The sequence below is a fragment of the Scyliorhinus torazame genome, chromosome 14 (assembly GCF_047496885.1).
Source record: "Scyliorhinus torazame isolate Kashiwa2021f chromosome 14, sScyTor2.1, whole genome shotgun sequence".
NCBI classification, from domain to species: domain Eukaryota; kingdom Metazoa; phylum Chordata; class Chondrichthyes; order Carcharhiniformes; family Scyliorhinidae; genus Scyliorhinus; species Scyliorhinus torazame.
This window is the reverse complement of record NC_092720.1, coordinates 18526820-18550208: the sequence shown is the minus strand read 5'-3', so window position 1 is coordinate 18550208 and position 23389 is coordinate 18526820. Positions and strand designations below refer to the sequence as shown.

General features: G+C 41.6%; 1 protein-coding gene across 2 annotated transcripts in view; it reads right to left on the bottom strand.

The window, feature by feature from the left end:
- Positions 1–23389, bottom strand: part of LOC140389558 (ski-like protein) — an 84826-nt gene that overhangs the window by 9442 nt on the left and 51995 nt on the right. The window contains exons 2-6 of one of the 2 annotated variants that reach the window (XM_072473784.1): positions 23084–23176; positions 22180–22280; positions 13521–13762; positions 10188–10453; positions 5118–5345 (exon numbers count right to left, since the gene is read on the bottom strand). In XM_072473784.1, the coding sequence (XP_072329885.1) occupies positions 5118–5345; positions 10188–10453; positions 13521–13762; positions 22180–22280; positions 23084–23176 (930 nt within the window). The remainder of the gene's footprint in view (positions 1–5117; positions 5346–10187; positions 10454–13520; positions 13763–22179; positions 22281–23083; positions 23177–23389) is intronic. The other variant, XM_072473785.1, reaches the window with a different exon arrangement.

Sequence of the window (23389 nt, the reverse complement as noted above, 5' to 3'; positions counted from 1 at the left end):
TGCATTTTTGTTTAGTGACTCCAAATCAGAAAATACTTTTGGTTTCTTATAACCTTCAGCTCCTGGTTCAGTCTTCAGCTGCACGTCTCAAGCCTGCACCCATGCTGACTACCTGTCACTGTGAGAAATCACAGATAAATCCAAAACAGACAAAACCTGCATGAAAACCACCCCACAGCAAGGTGGCATAACTGGGATGCCCTAGATAGAAACCTAAACTAAGTAACTTTACCTTCAAAGTATCCCTTTGACTCTGGGATCCACATGAATTAATTATATTTCTCATGGAGACAACTGTAATCGCACCAGGCTCGCTGGCTGCCTTATGAAGCTAAGACAGGGACATCTGCTGTTAATTCTTTTAACGACTCCGATTGTAATCCCTCTAGGTAAATATGTTTGGAATTATAATCATTTTATTTACCAATTACTCAAATCTGGTGCTTTCATTTATTTTATATTCCAAAAACACAATAAACTCAATCTTCAAATTAAAAATTATATTCCCATAACACTACTGATTGCATTTCTTGCCATTCTTTTGGGTAGAGGGTTGTCAGGAAAACAATTTGTTTTAAATGATCTAGGTTTGTATTGTTGAATATTAGAAATAAGGTATAGACTTAAGTGGGTTTAATTTAGTGGTTCTGTACAAGAGTAAAACTCAAGTTAGATTCACATTAGACAAAGGTGTTTGCGTGTGTGGGGTTTTGATCAGTTCAAGTTGTGCTTCTAATGTGCTTAGAGAGGTTTACAGCGTGAAAACTAAATAAAATCCTGGAGAGGGAAAGCGTGGTTGCTTAGCAACCAGGGGCACTTTTAGGGTGGGAAGGCTTTTTGTGACTGATTTTAACTGAATTTATAGCAGGTGGTGACAGGCAGAGAGGGAACATCTTTGTCAGTGCTGCTAGAAGAAAAGCCATACAGTGGAGAAATTGTTAAGAAAGCTAGTGCCAGAAATCTAAAGGACAGTTAGTTAAGGAGCATTGAGTAATGAAGAGGAATTTCCAGAAAGCCTGACGTTAAAGGAACAGTGGAATCGGGAAATAGAACGGGAAGACAGACAGCTATTTTAAAATTCATTTACGGGATGTGGGCATAGCTGGTTAGGCCAGCAGTTATTGCCCATCTCTAGCTGCCTTCAGAAGGTGGTGGTGAGTTGCAAGATCATAGATCATAGAATTACAGTGCAAAAGGAGGCCATTCGGCCCATCGAGTCTGCACCGGCTCTTGGAAAGAGCACCCTTCCCAAGGTCCACACCTCCACCCTATCCCCATAACCCAGTAACCCCACCCAACACTAAGAGCAATTTTGGACACTATGGGCAATTTAGTATGGCCAATCCACCTAACCCGCATATCTTTGGACCGTGGGAGGAAACCGGAGCACCCGGAGGAAACCCACGCATACATGGGGAGGATGTGCAGACTCCGCACAGACAGTGACCCAAGCCGGAATCGAACCTGGGACCCTGGAGCTGTGAAGCAATTGTGCTATCCACAATGCTACCGTGCCGATATAGGTACACCCACTGTGCTGTTCCAGAATCTTGCCCCAATGACAGTGAAGGAATGGAGATATATTTCCAAGGTGCTGCGTGACTTGGAGGGGAACCTCCAGGTGGTGGGCTTCACATGTATCTGCTGCTCTTGTCCTTCTAGATGGTAGTGGTCGCGGGTTTGGAAGGTGATGTGTAAGGATCCTTGGTGAGTTACTGCAGTGCGTCTTTTAGATGATACACACACTGCCACTGTTAAGTCGGTGGTGAAGGATTTGAATGTTTCTGGAAGGAGGAGCAATCAAGTGGGCTGCCTTGTCCTGATGGTATCGAGCTTCTTGAGTGTTGTTGGAGCTGCACACATCCAGGCAAGTGGAGTGTATTCGATTATAATAATAATAATCTTTATTGTCACAAGTAGGCTTACATTATCACTGCAATGAAGTTACTGTGAAAAGCCCCTAGTTGCCACATTCCGGCACCTGTTCGGGTACACAGAGGGAATTACACTTCTGACTTGTGCCTTGTACGTGGTGGGCAGGCTTTGAGGGGTCAGGATGTGAGTTACCCGCCATAGGATTCCGAGCCTTTGACCTGTCCTGGTAGCCACAGTATTAATATGGCTAGTCCAGTTCAGTTTCTGATCAATGGTAACCCCCCAGGATGTTGATTGTGGGAGATTCAGTGATGGTAATGCCATTGAATGTCAAGGGGCGATGGCTAGATCCTCTCTTGTAGTAGATGGTCATTGCCTGGCACTTGAGTGGCACGAATGTAACTTGCCACTTGTCAGCTCGAGCCTGGATATTGTCCAGGTCTTGCTGCATTTGGACATGGGCTGCTTCATTATCGGAGGAGTCGCGAATGGCGCTGAACATTGTGCAGTCATCCGCAAACATCCCCACTTCTGACCTGAAAGGAAGTTGGCTAGTCAGAATCCAGAAAGATATTTGAAATGGTTCTAAGATTTGTGAAGTCTTACTACAGTTTGTGAGACAGTAACTGAAATAATTGTGGAGCAATCAGAGACTGGATCCCGGAGTTTGTGCAAAAGCATTCAAGATAAAGGAATCCTGAAAGAAAATCCTGGAAACTAATGCTTAGCAAAACAGTGGAGAGGAAGCTTTGTTTGAAAGGTTAGTTGGAAAATCTGGAGGTGGGTTCTTGATGAAAATAGCTGATGGATAGCATTGTTTGAAAGAAGAATTTAAAGTGATTTTTTCATGTGGAGTTTGGAAACACTCATGTGACAATCATCCGGGGCGAATTTGAGGAGAAATCCACAGAAGACTGATTGAGGGCATTGAATATTTGGTTTCAAAGCGGGGGTGTTATCTTTGAAATCTATCTACATTTGTGAAGCTAAAGGGGGAGTGAAGATGTATTTTATTAAACATGGAAAAGTTTAATAATATGTTCTTTTTCTTGTTGTTAATATCTAACTGGCAGTCCTGTGAATGTTCCTCCAAAGGTTTCTTTAAAAAAGTAAAAAGGTACGATCTTTTGAGCAAGGGTTCCATTCTGGTATCTTCCCGCCCAGTAGTAACGCCAACTGGAATCATAACAGATGGACAATCTGAATCCTTTAAACCCCCAAAATTATCATGATGCCCCTGAACTACTGGCTTCTTCCATTTGGTGCAATAACTACTTCTTAATCTATAGGCATGTCTTACCATTCTTCACTGTTCTCCCTTCACAATTACAACTTGTCCAAAACTTTGCCATTAGGATCGTGTCTTGCACAAACCTCTCGTCATCTTTATTATCACTATCATTGCTGACCTTTACCTGCTTCTTTATCCCAAAATGCATTCATTTCAAAATCTTTCCCCTTAAGTCACTGAGAAATCGAAAGGGCAGTAACACAGGCTGCACACAAGTCTACATTCAGTAGCTGACCCTGCCTTTTCAAATGGTGGCGCCTTGACATTTCACGAGAGGTTTAGTATATGGAGAGCAATAACTGATTCCCATGTCTACATGCTAACATCACTGATTGGTTGGCCAGTAATATATTCAGAAATACATTTTTTTGAATTCTAAACACAACGTGGCAGCTCAGCCTGAACAGTTGTGCGAATGCTTGCCCTCCATGTGAGCAAACAGGCCACATGCTATTTATCCACCCTGTTCTGATATCCCATTATTCTCTTTCCTTCTTGCACTCCGCAGGACAGACACATTTGTTCAAATTCAAAAAGGGCAAGTCGACACTGCAAGCAGAAAGATCATTTCCAGGCATTGCACCTTCTTTAACTCAACAAAAGCATGGGGCAACTGATCCTTGGTGCATTTCCCTCTGTAATGCCTCAACCAGAGTCAACTAGCCTTTTTTGACATTAAATAAAAGCTTGCGGGGACAACTGTTCCCTGGTGCATTCTCCCCCAGAAAAGTAATGACGAAGTCCACTTGCTAATCATTAGTATCCTTTTTCATGCATTACACATCGTTGCGTCATGGGAGTGTCCCTTTAAGAAAGGTTTTTGTCTTATCACATGACTTCAGTGATGTCATTGTGTGGGTGGAGCTGGGCAGTGGCTCGGTGGGTTTTACTTTCGTTTTAAGTTTTGGACTGGTTTGAACTGCACAGGTTGAAAGAAGTGTCTCTCCATCTTCCTTTTAAAAGCTGGTTCCAGGTTACTTGATAACTTAAAAGAGGCAATTGCTTTCTGGAAGGAATTCAAATCTGCTGTTTGAAAAGGGAAACAGAGTATCAATAACGAGTCTTATATCAGTAAGAATGCCATGTGCTGGGCCATACCTTTGAAAAAGGATTTCTGGTTTTACTTGGATTTTGTTATTGAATTGGAACAGTTAAGGGGGAATTCATTAAGAATTATACATAGATTACTGTAGCTGTGTGGGGTCTTTATGTTTGTAGTTGATAAAAATTCTTACTGTGTGTGTTTATACAAATGTTAACTAAATTTGTAGAATAAAGCTTGTTTTTTGATTAAAAGCACCTAAGAACTCTGTTCAATAAAACCTGAAAAGTAGGCTCTTGTGCTCATCTCATCGTAGCCAAAATCAATAAACAGTTCAAGGTCAGGTGAACTCCATAATATACTTTGGTATTTTCACAACTCTGGCCCATAACAGTTGCTACCTTTGAAATTTGGTATTCTGGAATCTATCCTGATAAATGCAAGACAAAAAGCTTTGACAACAATACTTAAGTTCAAAAATACTCAAGTTCTGTACTACCAAGCAACTACTCTCTTTTCCTTCATCAACCTATCCGCTTGAATATTGGCATTGTTTTGCCTCAATCAGAAATTTAGATACACACTGCTGATAGTTTTCAACTATTAGAATTAGTGGTTCCCATCTTCCCCATATGCCTCTTTAGGTTGGAATGAGAAATGTTATTTTAAGTTGCACTGTTTTGCAAGATCCAGAATGTATCTCAGTTTGTGAATTCGCAGATAGCTTCTGGGTATAGTTGGATCTGCAATATAGCCCATACAAGTTTATAAATACCCCCTATAAAATCTTAAATGCAATATCATCTTCAGTTGCAAATAATTCTATATTCCTTTCACCTTAACTGTGAATTTATATGATTTGTTTTCATTTTATTTCTAATGTAGGCAACACTTGCAACAAATATGTACCTGTGCAGTGTACTCAGCCTCTTGGCTCCTTTCTGTTGTGTGGTCGCAAAAACAACCCTGCTTCAGCTGTTCCAGTCGCCACTCTATCTCTGCCTGTTCATCGCAGACTGCATTCATTCGCTGAGCATGCTCAGATTGCAGTGAATTCAGCTCCTGCTGCAACCCAAGCTTCTCTTCAGTCAGTTCTTTGAGTTTCATCCGCTTTGTGACTTGTAATAACTCCACTTCCTGAACAGAAAAGAAGTGAAGACTTAAAATGCGGTCCTGGTAAATTTAGTCACTTAGTCCAGGTATTCTACATCTGTGCTGCAAATTTCTAGCCTTTAAAAAGTGAATGCTTGAAAATTGTGGGCTTGTGTAAACATGAATGGAAAATCCTGATCGTAAATTCAGACCAGTAAATCACAAAATAGGATTTTGCACGTGGTTGAAGATATAATTTTAACAAGTAGGTAAAAAATGGTCACTGCTAAAAACTCAGGGGACAATGAGTATTTGTAGTCTGCTTTAGAAAATCAGCTTCTTTGGATTTTTATGAGACCGTCACACGAGCATGGTAGTAATAATAATAATAATCTTTATTCGTGTCACAAGTATGCTTACATCAACACTGCAATGAAGTTACTGTGAAAAGCCCCTAGTCGCCACATTCTAGCACCTGTTCGGGTATACAGAGGGAGAATTCAAAACGTCCAATTCACCTAACAAGCACGTCTTTCGGGACTTGTGGGCGGAAACCGGAGCACCCGGAGGAAACCCACGCAGACATGGGGAGAATGTGCAGGCTCCGCACCGACAGTGACCCAAGTAGGGAATCGAACCTGGGGCCCTGACACTGTGAAGCAACGGTGCTAATCACTATGCTACCCTGCCGCTCTGTGACCACAAATGTCAAATTATTGATATTCAAATGCAGGGCAGCACCGTGATGCAGTGGTTAGCACTCCTGCCTTACAGCGACAAAGACCCGGGTTTGATCTCGGCCCCAGGTCACTGTTCCATGTGGCGTTTGCACATTCTCTCCTTGTCTGCGTGGCTCTCACCCCAGCAAACCCAAAGATGTGCAGGGTAGGTGGATTGGCCACGCTAAATTTCCTCTTAATTGGAGCAAAGAATTGGGTACTCTAATTTTTTTTAATTGATATTTAAATGCACATTAATAGGCGTAAAATCTCAAAATCAACCCAAAGAAGTTAGTTTTAATATGCTAGAAATTAGGGAAAATTTGCTATCCTGCTTGTTATTATATATCTTTTTTAACATTTGTTAGGGCACCAGACCAGATCCCAATATGTGTTAGGATACTGGAGAAGAACGTGAAACAATTTTTTTAAATATGTAAAACTGTGAGGAAAGGATACTTCACCCTAGGTGTGACCAATCGGTATCTTTTATGTTAAAGCAAACTTTAATTTAAACACAGAATTAACCACATCAATATCAAATAAAATAGCTTTACAATTATCAGTTAAACAATTCTTAAACACTAGGAATAACCTAAACTTACCATCTATACCTGCTACTAACTCCAATTAAGCAACCCAGTACAGCTCAAATGCCACTAGTGGGTGGGTGCCTGGAACGCACTGCCAGAGGATGTGGTGGAAGCAGGCTCATTAGCAACATTGAGGCATCTGGATGGGTACATGAATAGGGAGGAAAGAGAGGGATATGGGCCGAGTAAGGGCAGAAGGTTTTTTTTTAAAGTTAGGACATCATGATCTGCACAGGCTGGGAGGTGGAATGCTCTGCTCCTGTGCTGTACTTTAATTTGTTCTTCGTTCTTATTACTTGCTTAGTTGTGCAGAGATTTGGGGAGAGACCCCCTTCTGGGAGAAAAACTAGTACACTTCTCCTCAAACTAGCAGCATTTGGCAAAACTGCTGTTCAACTTAAAAGCCCTCTACTTCGTCAGACTGAAATCCTATGGTAAACTGCAGAACTACATACAGACCTGGCTCCTCCCATTCATCACATCATATGTATCCTACAAAGATGTTACATGACCTGCTTAGCTAGGACAAAATACAACCCCATATAAATTATCTACTCCACAGGGAATCTCCAGCAATCATTTTTTTTTAAATTTAGAGTACCCAATTCATTGTTTTCCAATTAAGGGGCAATTTAGCGTGGCCAATCCACCTAGCCTGCACATCTTTGGATTGTGGGGGCGAAACCCGGGGAGAATGTGCAAACTCCACATGGACATTGACCCAGAGCCGGGATCGAACCTGGGACCTCGGTGCCGTGAGGCAGCAGGGCTAACCCACTGTGCCACCGTGCTGCCCTATCTCCAGCAATCATAACAATGTTTTAAAATTCATAGCACAGATGTAAACAAATAAATGGTTAGAATCAATCATGACCTCACCTTTTGAGGCTTCTTAATTACAGCTTTAGCAGACACAATCTAGATAACTTAACCTGGGTTATTTAATAATATTACTGTAACATATCTATATCTTGACCAATGCTTTTAATAACATTACTGCTACAAATATGAAATATAACTATTTCTACATTATTAAAAAATTATTAGTCATCATGTTAAAACTTTATGCTGCCATTGATCATCTTCTGTTCTAACATTAGTTACAATACAAAATAAGAGCGAGCTCTGGGAATGAAAAGTACCCATCTATTTTGGGGTTTTCAACAAAGATGGATACATCCAGCATAACCGTTTCCCTGTGCCCATTTGCAATCAGGGGTTATTGACTATCCAAGCATAAAGCTAAAGCTTATTTAGTATAATTCTCAATTTATAATTCTTAGGTTAACCATGAACGTGTTTTTGTTTAAATTGAGGAATTTGACATTCTGCAGGTATAAAATTAGCTGTGCAAATAAAATAGTGAAAAGCATTTAATTTGACGGTTAAACATCAAGGCAAGCTGCCTAGCTAAATTACAAATAATTATTTAAAATTGTTGTTGGTGTTTCATTTGTTGCTACTTTGTTCAATAGGGTAATGCAAAGGGTTGCAAGACAATGATTGAACCCATCTCCAGAAGGTGCATGTTAAGGCACCCCCTATTAATGGGAAATAAATTAACCAGAAACTTGCACTCTTATGCTGTTACTTTCACTATAAAAACACTGGAATAAAGTTGTCGCTTGTTGAATGAGGTGGCGCTGTGTACTTAATAATGTACCAACTTGATAATTAATGCTGTACATCCTACTGGCCCGAGAAACTAATTTTATACCTGCGGAATGTCACATTTCTCAACAACAAAAAAAACACTTTTTAAAAGTTTGCTAATATCTATATTTGCTGTTATCGTAATCCAATCATAATCCCTTATTCATAATCAGATAGTAAGTGCTTCAACTTCCTGGCTCACTGTGAGGGAATAGATCATAAAATTTACAGTGCAGAAGTAGGTCATTCGGCCCATCGAGTCTGCACCGGCCCTGAGAAAGAGCACCCTACTTAAGCCCACACTTCCACCTCATCCCCGTAACCCACCTAAATATTTGGACACGAAGAGGTAGTTTGACATGGCCAATCCACCTAACCTGCACATCTTTGGACTGTGGGAGGAAACCGGAGCGCCCGGAGAAAACCCACGCAGACACAGGGAAAAGGGCAAACGCCACACAAACAGTCACCCGAGGCCGGAATTGAACCTGGGACACTGGAGCTGTGAGGCAGCAGTGCTAACCACTGTGCCACCACATACTTCAATGTGATTGGCTACTTGGTGATATCACTGCTGCCGCATGCTAAGTGATCACCTTGGCTTGGCACCAGATTTAAACTGCCATGAAAAAGGGAAAACCATAGCACGGTGGCACAGTGTGTTAGCCCTGCTGCCTCACGACGCCCAAGGTCCCAGGTTCGATCCGGCTCTGGGTCACTGTCTGTGTGGAGTTTGCACATTGTCCCCGTGTTTGAGTGGGTTTCACCCCCACAACCCAAAAAGATGTGCAGGCTAGGTGGATTGACCACGCTAAATTGCCCCTTAATTGGAAAAATGAATTGGGTACTCTTAAATTTATTTCTTTTTTAAAGGGAAAACCATGCCACAGGGATCGTTCAAATCTTTGTGGACAGCTTTCTTCGCGATCGGCAGCACTTGCACATGCTTTGCCACTAACCCCAAAATCTAGTCAAAAAAAATCAATGTGCTAGTTACATTTATAATTAAACCCGTGATACAGGGATGATCAATGTTTCCCATTAATTTTTCAGTGTTGCAGTATCTGATCACTTAGTAAATACTATATTGAATCCCAGAGGCCAATTGGATCAATTCAAATAGATAGATACATGAAACTGTCAACAATGGTATGTTACAAATGCTCCTTCAAATAGATTTTAAATATTACTTCTAATTCTGAAGAGGAACAACTGAATCACCAAAAAATCTATCTCAGAAGTTTTGTGAGTTGCTTATACAGATTAGTATTGGCGGTTTAGTGCTACAATTTTTTTACTGCTGTTATTTGGTACATGGGGCAACCACCAGATTCAGTTGAGCAGAACCCTCACCTCGGAGTCAGAAGGTTGTAAGTTTAAGTCCCACTCCAAAGACTGGAGCACAATAATCTAGGCTGGCACGCCAGTTCAGCACTGAGGGAATGCAATACTGTCAGATGAGATGTTACACGAAGGCCCCTGCTGCCTTCTCAGCAGCTCAAGTGATGAAATGGTATGATTTCAAAGAATAGCAAAGGCGTACTCTCTCCCTGGTGCCCTATCCAAAATGCATCCTTCAAATTGATATAATTTTTTTAAAGATTATCTGGTCCCAAGCACATATGGCTGGTTTTGGGAGGTTGCTGTGTGCAAATTGACTACTGCGTTCCTTACAACAGTGACTACACTACAGCCGACAAAGGGCTTTTGAAAAGTACTTTGGGGTGTCCCAAGGTATTGAATGGCGCTATATAATTTCTTTCACTGTAAGCTAGAAAATACCCAACCCTGTGGCAGCAGAAGTTCATAGTTTAGATTAATCTGCAACCCTCACATTTTATACAGTAACAATCATAAGCAAATGCATCAATCCATAAGTGTAAAGCATTTTTTTTGTTAAATAGCCAGTTTCACTTCTTTACCATTTGTAGATGTTTCTTCTGCTGAATTGTAGAATTTAGCTTCTCTTGCTGTTTGCAGTACGTTTTCATGATTTGTTCCACTATTTTTTCATTCTCCTCTTCTGTACTCATCCCAATGCGCAGAGGTGAATTCCCAAATTCTCTGTCAGTGCTTGTTGTATTGTTGTTCATTTCCATGGTAATCGCCTGCTTATTTTTGTCGCTGGCATGTTCCGATTTTATGTATTCTTCTATATGTTCAGCAGAAGCCTCTGAGGTTCGATAACCTATGAAGGTGATAAAGAAACAAAAAAATGTAATTCTTCGCCTAGCTGGTCCCAAGCACATACTTAGCAAGGAACTATATATATATATATATATATAAATAAAAAGGGCAATTTAGGAGGACCACAGGATTCATTACTTACAGCAACATATTAAAATATAATTAAAGTTGCATATCCAAGATCTCGAGCAAGCGGTTTCCAAGGACAGTGATCATAAATTAAGTCGCCATTGAAATAGGGTACAGATTTAACATTCTAATAGCAATTTATGCCCCATCGTAGAAGCAGATGTAGACCTTTCAGCCTGTTTTACCATTCAGCCTGTTTTTCCATTCAATTAGGTCATGTCTAATCGCTACTCCAATCCAACTTGGGGTGTGAGTTTCAGAATGTCCCCTTCCCTTTTGCGAAAAAAGGGCTTCCTGATTTCACTCCCAAATGGCTCGTTTCAAATTTTAAGATTATGCCTCCTTGCCCTAGACCTTTCCCCCGCTATCTCTTTATCTCGCCTATTGAATCCCTTAACAGTTTTAAATAGATCATTCTCAACCGTCTAAACTCAAGGGTATACAAAGCAAAATAATGCAACCCATACTCAATTTAATCCTTTAAGCCCTGCTATCGTTCCAGTAAGCTGCATTTTCAGGACCAATATTACCCAAGGAATTTGCTTCAGGAGTTCCTGGAGTAGTGTCCAAACCCAACCATCTTCAATCGCTTTTAATGATCCTTCATCTATCACAAGATCAACATTGGAGATGTTTGCTGATATTCGAAGTGTGCAGTGCCATTCGCAACTCCTCAGGTAATGAAACAGTTCATGCCAGCATGCAGAAAGGCCTGGGCATCATTCAAGCTGATGTTTTGGCTGAATGTTGCTTGTGACTTAAGCACCTGACAATGACCATCTCCAACAGAAGTAAACATATCCACCTTTCCTTGACATTTAACGGTATTACAATCAGTGAAGTCTGACCGTTAATATCCTGGGGTATTATTGATCAATACCTTTACATGATCAGCCTCATATATACTGTGGCTACAAGAGCAATTTATATGCAGGCAATTCTGCGGCAAGCAATTCCCCACCCGACTCATCTCCAAGGCAAAAATGAAGAATATGATGATGTATTCTACACTTGCCTGAATGAATGCAGCTCCAACAACACAAGAAGCTTGACACCATTCGGTACAAAGCAGCCCACTTGACCAGCACTCCATCCAACACATTAAGCAGTCACTCTCTCCACCACTGACGCATAGCAGCAACAATGTGCAACATCCACAAGATGCACTGCAGCAACATTGACAAGGCTCTTCCAACAGCATCTTCCAAACCTTTGCCATGTCGAAGAACAAGGGCGGCAAACAAAACAAAAAGAAACACCTCTACCTGCAATTTCCACTTCAAGGCAATGGGTAATAAATGGGATGATCATGTCCCATGAACAAATAAAAGAAAAATTTCCCAGTAATCCAGTTGGCCTCTGACCAGTTCGGCAGAGATGAAGATTCACTTCTTCACTTTCAAATTCCAACCACCTTGAGCTAAGGCCACCATTCCATTAGCCTTTTTTGCTTACTTTACTTTTCACACCTCTGCACCAAATTCTAGTGACTTAGCCATATGGACACCTAAATCTCTTTTGCCTCCCCTCCCCCACCCCCGAGCCTAGTATCTCACAATTTTTAAAAAATGATTTGTCTTTCGAAGTGCCAACTAGATTTCACATTTCTCTGCATCGAACTTCACCTTCCACAGTTTTGTGCAACCACTTTGTAACTTTTACCTCTCGTCTCCGAAACTTCTGTGTCAACTGGTGTCACCTGCAAACCTGCATGTACAGCACTTCATTTGGTCATTCAAGTTATTATATGACAAAGCTTAAGGGTCTAGCATAAATCGCTGGGGAACACCATTTGGCACATTCTGCGAACCAGAGAATAAAACCTTTATTCCTAATCACCTGCCAGCCAAATGAATATCAATAGGTTATCCCTAATTCCATGCTTTCATAGGAACATAGGAATTAGGAACAGAAGTAGGCGATTCAGCCCTTCGAGCCCTTCTGCCATTCAATCAGATCATGGCTGATCTCGTCCTGGTCTCAAATCCACATCTCACCAGTTCTCCATAATCCTTTAACCTGATTTTATCAGAAATCTAGCTTTTGCGAATAATGCTGTATGTAGAACGTCCTATGTATTGGTCTATGATCAAATTGTGCAACAGTAAGAAGTCTTACAACACCAGGTTAAAATCCAATTTGTTTCAAATAACTAGCTTTCGGAGTGCAGCTCCTTCCTCAGGTGAGTCACCCGAGGAAGGAGCAGTGCTCTGAAAGCTCGTGATTCAAACAAACCTGTTGGACTTTAACCTGGTGTTGTAAACCTTCTTACTGTGCCCAACCCAGTCCAAAGCCGGCATCTCCACATCAAATGGTAGAAAGCATTTTGATGCCAAAACTCATTTGAAACACATTTTTATTTTTTAAAAGCATTGTCAAAGAAGCAAAGCACAAGTTCATGTCCATACTTTTCTTCTTTATTCTTTCAAGGGATGTGGGCGGGGCAATTTAAACGGCCAATCTACCTGCCCTGCACATCGGTGTGTTGTGGGGGTGAGACACACGCAGACACAGGGAGAATGTGCAAGCTCCACACGGACAGTGACCCGGGGCCGCCTCGGCGCCATGAGGTAACAGTGCTAACCACCGTGCCGCTCCATTTCAAAGGGCAGTTAAGAGTCAACCACATTGCTGTGAGTCTGCAGTCACATGGAGGCCTTCTGGATAAGGATGGTAGCTGTGGTCACCATTACCGAGACTATTTTTTAAAATATTGAATTTAAATGTCACCAGCCGCCAACGTGGGATTTGAACTCTTGTTCGCAGAACATTAGCCTTAGCCTTTGCATCACTAGTCCAATGATATTACCACCACACCGCCGTCACCCATAACGTTATAAAAGATCCTGTAAATTATAACATCCAAATGACACTCCAGAAGTTAAAATAGTCCTCCCTGCAAATCATAAAGGAACATCTAATCACCAAGCTGAACTCACAGAGATTGTAGGAATCTGTACTCGGAATGTTATTCCCTTCCTCTTCTGGAGACAATGCAAAACAGGAAATTAACTTCTTATTCACATTATCCCTCTGATGTTTCACCTCCTCTTCCAAGGCTGCTGACGTGCTCATCACAGACTCCTTATTCACCGGTTTAGTGCCATCTCTACATCGTTGTAAAGGTGGAGCCAATGAGACATTTGGAGCTATCACCTTATCGTACATGTACAGAAGACAGCTGCGGAATTTCAAACACAGTTTTTTAGTAAAAAAAGAATCACAAGAATACTTGCATCACATTGTGAAATTTATGTATCTGTCCGAATAATCCTTTATGGGGCTTGCATGTGTATGATACAATAGCCATTACAGGAATGTGGGTGCAAGATGATCAAGTTTGAGATCTGAAGTGTCTACAGGGATAATGGATGACAAATAATGGTACTCAATTTAAGATGAAGATGAGGAATTTCTTCTCCCAGAGGATTGTTAGTGTTTGGAATTATTTTCCACAGGAACAGTGCAGGTTGGGCATTGGATATATTCAAGGCTGTGTTAGATAAATATTGGATTGAAAAGGGAGTCATGGGTTAGGGGAGCTCAGGCAAGAAAATGGAGTTACAGCCACAATCAAATCAGCTATGATCTCACTGGATGGCAGAGTAGGCTTGAAGGGCTGAATGGACTACCCCGTGCATATCTCTTTTGTGTCCATGTGTTAAACTTTGTTTTATAATGCTCTTGTGATATGTTTTGGGATGGTTCACAGTAACTTCATTGCAGTGTTAATGTAAGCCTACTTGTGACACTAATAAAGAGTATTATTTTCCTAAATTAAATGTGCTTTGTAAAGTTGCTGCTGTTGCACGCATCTTTCCAAATGTTGGCAAAACTCTGTGGCAGAGCACAGAGTGCAGCATTTCCGCTGCTTGGAAGATTCGGGCCGATATCTTTGGATCTTGTTACAACTAACAGCCATTGGAATTAAGATAGTTGTAACAAGATCCTGTTGTACTAACAGCCATTGGAATTAAGATAGCACAACATTGAAAATGAGACAATACTTAAGTAAATGCTACCAAGATAACAGATTGTTTGCGACGGTCCAATTTGCCTCCCTGTATGTACTCTTCATCAATGTCATTTAGATTGTAGCCACTAGGTGGTGCTCAAGTGCAACAAACGCCATCTCCAGCTCTTAACTATTCACTTTTTAAAATATATATTTTATTAGATTTTACAATTTTCTTTTTACAAATATCGCAACAAAGAATTTAAAACATTAACAATGCAAAAACAGTCACAGTACAGAAAAATAATTATTGCAAAATAGGAACAAACAAGACATGATAAATTTAGAACAGTATACCTAAGGAACTGGAGCCTCCAGTTTGATACCGGATCAATCCAATAACAAGTTCCAAACAGATTAAGGGGGAAAGGAGGATATGCCATACAAGTACAAAAGGATAACAGTTCAGGTCGCACACTTTCACATATTGCGTGACCAAGACTTAAAATATGGCTCATGTAAAGCCCAACAGGGGCAAGTCAGACAAAGTGGAGCCTATAAAGTTAAGAGAAGAGTCCCACGCACTCTACGGAATACACCAGATTTAGGCCAGATGACAGATGTCAGGAATTCCATTGGAATACATTCCATAATTAATTTATGCCAGTTTTGAATTGAAGGATATGTTACGCTACTCTGGGAGCATAGGATATTTTTACGAGCTGCTAAAGTCAGGGTATTGTAAAGCCTTTTTTCATTAGCATCAGTGATTCTCTCATGTGGGAGACCCAGAATTAGGAACAAAAGATTAAATTCTAAGACTCTGCCAAAGATCTTCTCCATCTCTCTGACAACATCGCACCAACAGGGTTGAATCTCAACACAGGTTCATACGCAGTGTATATAAATCGCCCTCTACTACCAGGCGCTTTAGGCACATTGGGGATATGCAGGACCAAACCTGTGTTGAAGACGAAGCATAATATGCAAGCGGTGTAATAGCTTAAATTGAGTCTCCTTCATTTTATTGCAAACAGAAGTTTTACTGGCACAATCCCACATACTGACACATGTCTCCTCATCAATGTTTGTTGCCAAATCTTTCTCCCAAGACTGCAGGGTACCCAATGTACTAACATAGGATCTAGAACATAAGGTATCATAAAACCTGCTGATTAACTGTTCAGGTTCCACAGAAATCAGATTTTTTCCACCGGGGAAATAGAGGAGTCAAGACTTAAGGTTGTCTTATTAAGGATAAAGTCTCTAAGTTGTAAATACTTTAAAAAGGAGTGTCTCGGGTTGTCAAATTGTTGGCACAGCTGCTCAAAGGATGACAAGGAAGCATCTCTGAACATGTCTCCCAGACAACAAATGCCTCTATCCCTCCATGTATCGAATCCAAGGTCCATAAGACCTGGTGGAAGTCGGGTTGTCCTGGATGGGAGAGAGAGCGGAAGTCAGTTTAGATCTCCCTTCTAGCTGGTGGGTCACTCTCCATGCTCTTAAATGTATTAATAATAATAATAGGAATTATTACATTTAGCAGAACCTGCCTTAATGTCTCCATAAAATAACAAAACCAGCAGAGGGTCTACTTCAATGTCAAGTGAAATAGAGGCAGAGTCTTTCCCAACCCAGCCCCTTATGAACCCAAGATGAAAAGTCAGCCTAAGATTCAGGGCACCTAGATTCCCCTTAGCCCCCAGAGCTGGAGCTTAGTAAACATAAGGTGAGGCTTCTTATTCCATATAAACAAATGGATTATTCCATTGATCTCCTTTAAAACACGAGCAATTCTGGCAACATTTGCAGGGTGTATACCAATCCAGGGATCACATTTATTTTAATCAAGGCAATCCTGCCCAACCATGAAACCGGCATAGATGGCCAACGAGCAAAGTCCCACCTAATACAGGGAAATTGGCCCCATACAACTGCCTAAAACACATGGTAATAGTGACACCCAGATACTTAAACCCAATGGGAACCACCTAAAAGGGAAATTACCACAGGTGGGAGGGGGTCTACCCCTCAGCTCTCTCACTGGCAGAGCCCCTCAATTTGACAAATTGATCTTATAACCGGAGGTGACACTAAATCTATCCACCACATTAATAATATCGGGAACCAAGACATCCAGCTTCAACACAAATAGCAGCACATCATCCGCATAAACTGTACTGCTTATTTCCACACTCCAGCCCTGATATTAGGGGATCCCGCCTAATAGCCTCTGCCAATAGCTCTATGGCCAGCACAAATAACGGGAATGGGGACATCCCTGCCCGGTCGCTCTCTGGAGCAAAAAATCCCCAGACCCGATTCGTGAGCATCGCCGCCACAGGCCTATTGTACAACACCCGGATCCATTTAACATAGTCCTCACCCAGCCCAAATCTCCTCGGCGTGTACATTAGATAATTCCACTCAAACCGACCAAAGGCTTTCTCCCCTCCAAGGAGATCAACAGCCTGTCCAAAGCCTGCTTCTGGAAGGCCTGAACCACATTCAGCAATCTGCTAACATTGTTACTGCAAAATCTGCCCTTAATAAACCCGGTCTGATCCTCTCAAATAATCGTCAGAAGGATGCGCTCCAGGTGTATTGCCAGTACCTAATAATAATAATATATTAATCTTTATTAGCGTCACGAGTAAGCTTACATTAACACTGCAATGAAGTTACTGTGAAAATCCCCTAGTCACCACACTCCGGTGCCTGTTCGGGGACACAGGGAGAATTCAGAATGTCCAATTCACCTAACAGCACATCTTTTGGGGCCTGTGAGAGGAAACCGGAGCACCTGGAGGAAACCCAGGCAGACACAGGGAGAACGTGCAGACTTTGAACAGACAGTGGCCCAAGCCGGGAATCAAACCCGGGTCCCTGGCGCAGTGAAGCAACTGTGCCAGCCACTGTGCTACCATAGTAATACAAAATAATCACAACCACAATAATTCTAAAGGGACATTCCTCAGCAAGTGAGGGCCAGTAGGACTAACCCTATGGCCATACTTTCATTACCAATACGATACAACTCCCTCAACAAGGAGGAGAAGAAGAGAGCCAACAAGGCAATGGGAGTCAAATGTCCCTCCCGCATTTTAAGCCCACCCATGAAGACCTGTACCCTTCACCCAACTTCCAGCAGCGGCACCACCCGATTCTGCCATGATTAAGGTACGGATAATAAGAAAAGACGAGAGATAACTAGCATGAACCACAGCCACCATGCATAATGATAATAAAAGTCCCCCAAAATACTCAAGGACAAGAAGAAGATATTCATTTCAGTGTTCAATTATTAACATCTGCCTTGAAGCTGCCAAAAAGTTCTGGAAAAGGAAATCCCTGCTCCCTTGTGGAGCCAGGTCCCACTATGCCTCGCCATCTCCAGGATCCTCTGGTGACCTTTACAATTGTGGAAGCGAATGATTATAGACCTGGGACATTGATTGTCCCTTGGCCTCAAAGACAGGATACGGTGCGCCCTTTCCGATTTGAAACGTCCAATCTTCACATACAGCCCACGAAAACATCGCAGCCAGTTCTCAATGAACTTAATAGGAGTCTTCCACTCCCTCACAGAATGAAGACTTGGATATTATTTTTCAGATCTCTGTTCTCCAAATCTTACAAGATTTCTGACATGCCACATAACTAGTTTTCCGTAGCGCGAATATGAGCTTCCGCTGAAGAAGCAACATTTGCGACATTCAGGATTCTTTCCTCCGTTTTATCAAGTCTTGCCTGCAGAAAATATCTACGGGGACATGTTGAACTTTTCAAAAAACATGCAAGTTTGTCTAGTTTAGAAGTGCACAGTTTGATGGTGGCTAAGGAAACAAGACACAGAGGCTCACAGCCATTTTGTATCATTAGTCTGGATAGAAAATATGGAAGATGATTGTGAAACAATGCAACTAAGTAATCGAACAATCACGCACTCAACTTTCAATTTCTCATTACATCAGAGTCACCAAGTCCATGCCAGCACTCTGTGGAGCAATCAGGGTGATGGCATCCCCCTGCTCTATCAATAGCTCTGCAAGGTTATTTACCATCCAAGTGTCCATCCAATTTTCTTTTGAAATCAATGATCGTCGCTACCTCCACCGCCCTTGTTAAGTGGCAAATTCTAAGTCATTACTACTCGCTGTGTAGCATACTTCTCCTTCACATCATCATCTCCACCACCCTATCCCTCACCCAAAACCTTAAATCTGTGTCCCCCTATTTCACACTTTTAAACCCAAATTTGGTTAACAGTAAACTTGCATTTGTACATCAGAAAACCTCCAGAGGATCTTTACAAATTTTCACAAAGGAACAGTTGAGATGCTACGAAGGGCAAGATTCTCAAGGCTGACTAAAAGCTTGGTTGAAGAGATGTTTTTTTTTTTAATAAAAGGTTTTTAAAAATATATGTTTATTAAGGTTTTAAATTTTAGAGTGTGACACAACAAAATCACAATGATACATCACCAAAAGCAAGGGGAAAAAATGGCTCAAAAGAGAGGAATAGAAAGAAGGACAGAAGAACAAACCACTGGCTTGACGGGAATGATTTGCCTCACTCGGCCACCTCCAACACCTCATGACAAACATCAAGAACAGAATAAAATAGGACCAGTGGTCAAAACGGCCAAACCAGCCAAACCAACCCCTGGCCTGAAAGACCAGATGGGTTGTGGTCCACCAAATCTGACCAAGAAAGGTTTTTGTTTGATTGATTGATTTGGTTTATTGTCACATGTACCGAAGTAAAGTGAAAAGTATTTTTCTGCAGCCGAGGGAACGTACACAGTACAGACATAGTAGACAAAAAGAATAATCAACAGAGAACATTGACAAATGGTACAAACAGTGATTGGTCACATTGTGGAACAAGGGGCCAAACAAAGCAAATACATGAGCAAGAGCAGCATAGGGCGCCGTGAATAGTGTTCTTACAGGGAACAGATCAGACGGAGGGAGGGTTGTTGAGGAGTCTTGTAGCTGTGGGGAAGAAGCAGTTCCTATGTCGCGATGTGCAAGTCTTCAGGCTTCTGTACTACTGAGGTGCTCTCACAAGTGCAAGAATTCTCTCCATGTGCCTCCACCATTCTCCTAAAGATACCTCGCAAATCTTCAAAGTGAGCCCCAACGACCTGCACCACAGAGCCGAGACCTACGCCCAGAACAGTGCTTTCAAAGGCGGCCATCACCCGGACGCACACAGCACTGTCAAAATGAGAACCCGCTCGGCAGCAACTGCGCCACTGCAAGTAGACCCCACCCTAGCCCATTCCAATCACCACAAACAGACAAAGGTTTTTAGGATTTATCTCGGCTCTTCTTCGCAAAATACAAATCAGGATCCATGCCATGTAACCCAAGCAAATATGAAATGTCATCCAGGAAAATGAGCAGACCCAGAGGTCACGAAAACGCTACTGCTCTCGCACTCACGCCCTTAAAAGGTTTTTTAAAATGTGGAGCAGCAGAGAAACGTAATTTTAAATTGCTGAACTATGGCAGCTAAACACCCTGCCACTAATGGTTGAGAAATGGATGCATCAGACACCAAAGCCAAAGAAACAAGGCATTAAGGAGATAACAGAAAGCTCCAGGAGGTTGTGGGAATAGATAGGAGTGACATCACCATGGAATTTATAAAGGAAGACAAGGATTTTGAATGCAACACATTGTGGATGGTCAGGCTGTATAAATCAGCTAGGATGGGGTGATGTGTGAACGGAACAATGCGGGACAGGATATGAGTAAAAGCATTTTGCACAAGCTGAAGTTTATGACGGGTGAATCACAAGGCAGCAGTAAAGAGCTAATGTGGCTAAGTTCGGACATGACACGTCCAAAGGATCAGCAGTGGAGGGGCTGAATTATCAGCAACGTGAGGCAAATCTGTAGAGTTGGAATCAAGCTGTCGCGGCAGTGGAAAGGATGTGGGGTTTCAAGCTCAGTTCAAGGTTGAACAGAATGCTAAGAATGCACACGTTCTGATTTAATATGAGACAAGTTGCAAAAAAGGGAAATGGGCAGTAAAAGTGAAAATTCACCCCCGTCTTGATGTGGGGAAAACTGAATCAGTGAGAAGGAAGCACATTTTGCGATAAAGGCTGTAGGCGATGATTTTGGTCTATGTGCTACAGTCTAGACTTGCGAAATCCTGTTTGATTTGCTATTCCACTCCTGTATTTTTGTAATGGTATAATGCTCTGCAACTTCAGTAGTGACCCCTGACATTTAAGGTCAAGTGTTGCATCAAATATGCAATGCCAGCATCTCACTTTTACTGACTTTATTACTTTTTTTTTTTTTTAAATAAATTTAGAATACCCAAGGGGAAATTTAGCGTGGTCAATCCACCTACTCTGCACATCTTTGGGTTGTGGGGGCGAAACCCAAGCAAACACAGGGAGAATGTGAAAACTCCACACGGACAGTGACCCAGAGCCGGGATCGAACCTGGGACCTCGGCGCCATGAGGCAGCAGTGCTAACCACTGCACCACCGTGCTGCCCTCTGTCTTTTTTACTTCTACTTGGCTTGTTATTCTCCACTTCTTCTTCACAAATTTGCACCTTCCAAACCAAAATCAAACTGTAGCCAAGATGAAAAAGAGGGAAGCAGCAGGTCAGTCACCATTAGCTTTTGGTTAAGGTGTCGAAATCCGCTTATTTGACTTAACAGCCAGTATTCAAAGACAGACTGTTGGGAGTACACGATGAGAAACTGCTTCAGTTTCCTGCTTACTTTCCACAGCTTAAAATATGGTTCTAATTTTAGCTGCTTTGGAAGAATAAAGGGATCCAAAACCCTTCCAGCTTTGATTCAAACCAATTGATTTCTAACAACACGAGCAATAGAGGCAGCTTTAAACAACTTTATGCAGAAACGGGGTGGCACGGTGGCCCAGTGGTTAGCACTGCTGCCTCAGGGTGCCGAGGACCCGGGTTCGTGTCGGCCCCTGGTCACTGTACATGTGGAGTTTGCACATTCTCCCAGTGTCTGCGTAGGTCTCACCCCCACTACCCAAAAAGATGTGTAGGGTAGGTGAATTGGCCACGCTAAATTGTCCCTTAATTGGAATAAAAAATGGGTACTCTTAAATTTTTTTTAAAATATAATTTTTTTAAACTTGCACAAAGGGTGGATATGGAACTCAGCACTACACAGAGTAGTTAAAGCGAACAGTACAGATGTATTTAAGAGGAAACGGGACAAACATAGGAGGGAGAAGGGAGCAGAATTTATGAATGATACATTTTGATGAGGAAAAACAAGAGGGCACTCAAGTGGACCATGATCGATGGCACAGGGGTTAGCTCAATGACCTGTTTCCATGCAATATATCCTATGTAATATCTGGACACGGGTTTACTTAATGTATTTGTGGAAAATTAATCAAAGCTGTTGTAATTTAACAATAAATAAAAATAGCTTATTGTAAAATTACAACAGATTAGATGGGTCCATTGTTATAACAATTTGAAGTATAATATATCACTGCCAGCAGCCAATTTGGCATCATCTATTTCCAGAGAAAGAAAATAAGTCAACAAAAAGTATCTTTAAAGTTTTCAAGACATCATTTTAGTGCAAGCTGTACTGAATAAATCTGTTCATATGGTCTATACCTTGGGTGGATAACTGAAGCATGTTGCGGAGTCAGATGATCCATTTCTTGCTTGATGACTGGATACCAGTGCTGGAATTTGAGAGTATGTTGGGACTCAGCCTGCAATAAAAGGGGCAAAAAAAAAGAAAATCCACAAATTCAGTTACCATATTAAACCTTCCTTTAACTGGGGTGCCAATCCTTTTGTGAGACCAAATTGAAAACAGCTTTCATTGCACAAAAAATGATACCCATCTATCAGTAATTCACACTAGAACTAAATGTTACAGCATATGATAACTGAACAGCTCAGCAGCCACAATAATGATGCTTTGATAAAGGGAAGAATGAATACTTTAGCGATTTAATGAAATGACAATTCAGGTCAGTGAAAAACATTAATTATCCATAAAAGCTGCTGTATTTTAAGGATCCCTCCTTCGAACATACAAAACAAACTTATTCAGTTATAAAATTACACATTTATGTTAGTTTAAAAAGCATTCACAAATTGTTGCTGAGTACAATGATAATTCCAGTCAGGCATTCAACACCTGGGCATTAATTTTCCGGCCGTTCTTGTCAGCGGGACCTTCTGACCCAGCCGACGGTGAATCCCTGCTGTGGGTATCCCAGCAACGGGCGTGCACAGAAGGGGAAACGCAATTGACAGCGGGGCCTCTGCCGCAAAACACGCCGCGGGGAGCGGGGAAAATTCCGCCCATAGAGAGAGCACTGCTTTGGAAATCACAGGGCCACAGTGATTGAGTTTCTTCCTCCAGCATATTTATTTCCAAAATTGCAAAATAAAGCAAACAAAAATTGTTGCAGTAAGCTAATGTTCAAACTGTTGAAATCTCCCTTTCCATTCCCTCCAACCCCACCACCAAAATAAAGCACGGTGTATTGCATTTATAAAGTACCTTTCTATCAAAACTTTTCTCCAGCAGCTCATCCTGGAGATCTGTGCGCTCCACCCGTGTTTTCTTCAGCTGATGTTCCTCGGGGCCATACTGCTGCAAAAGTAAAAAGTAATTAAGTTTGAAACATTCTTTAAAAATCAAAAACTTGCAACATCTGCACTTTGTGACCAAAAAAACCCAGTAAGAATATCAGGGAAAATTTTAATTTAAACATTTTTAAAAATACCGAAAAGATAATATCTAATCAACCATGATTTTATTGGCAAAGACTTGCTATGGTAACTTCCCTCCCCCTCCACCAAACCT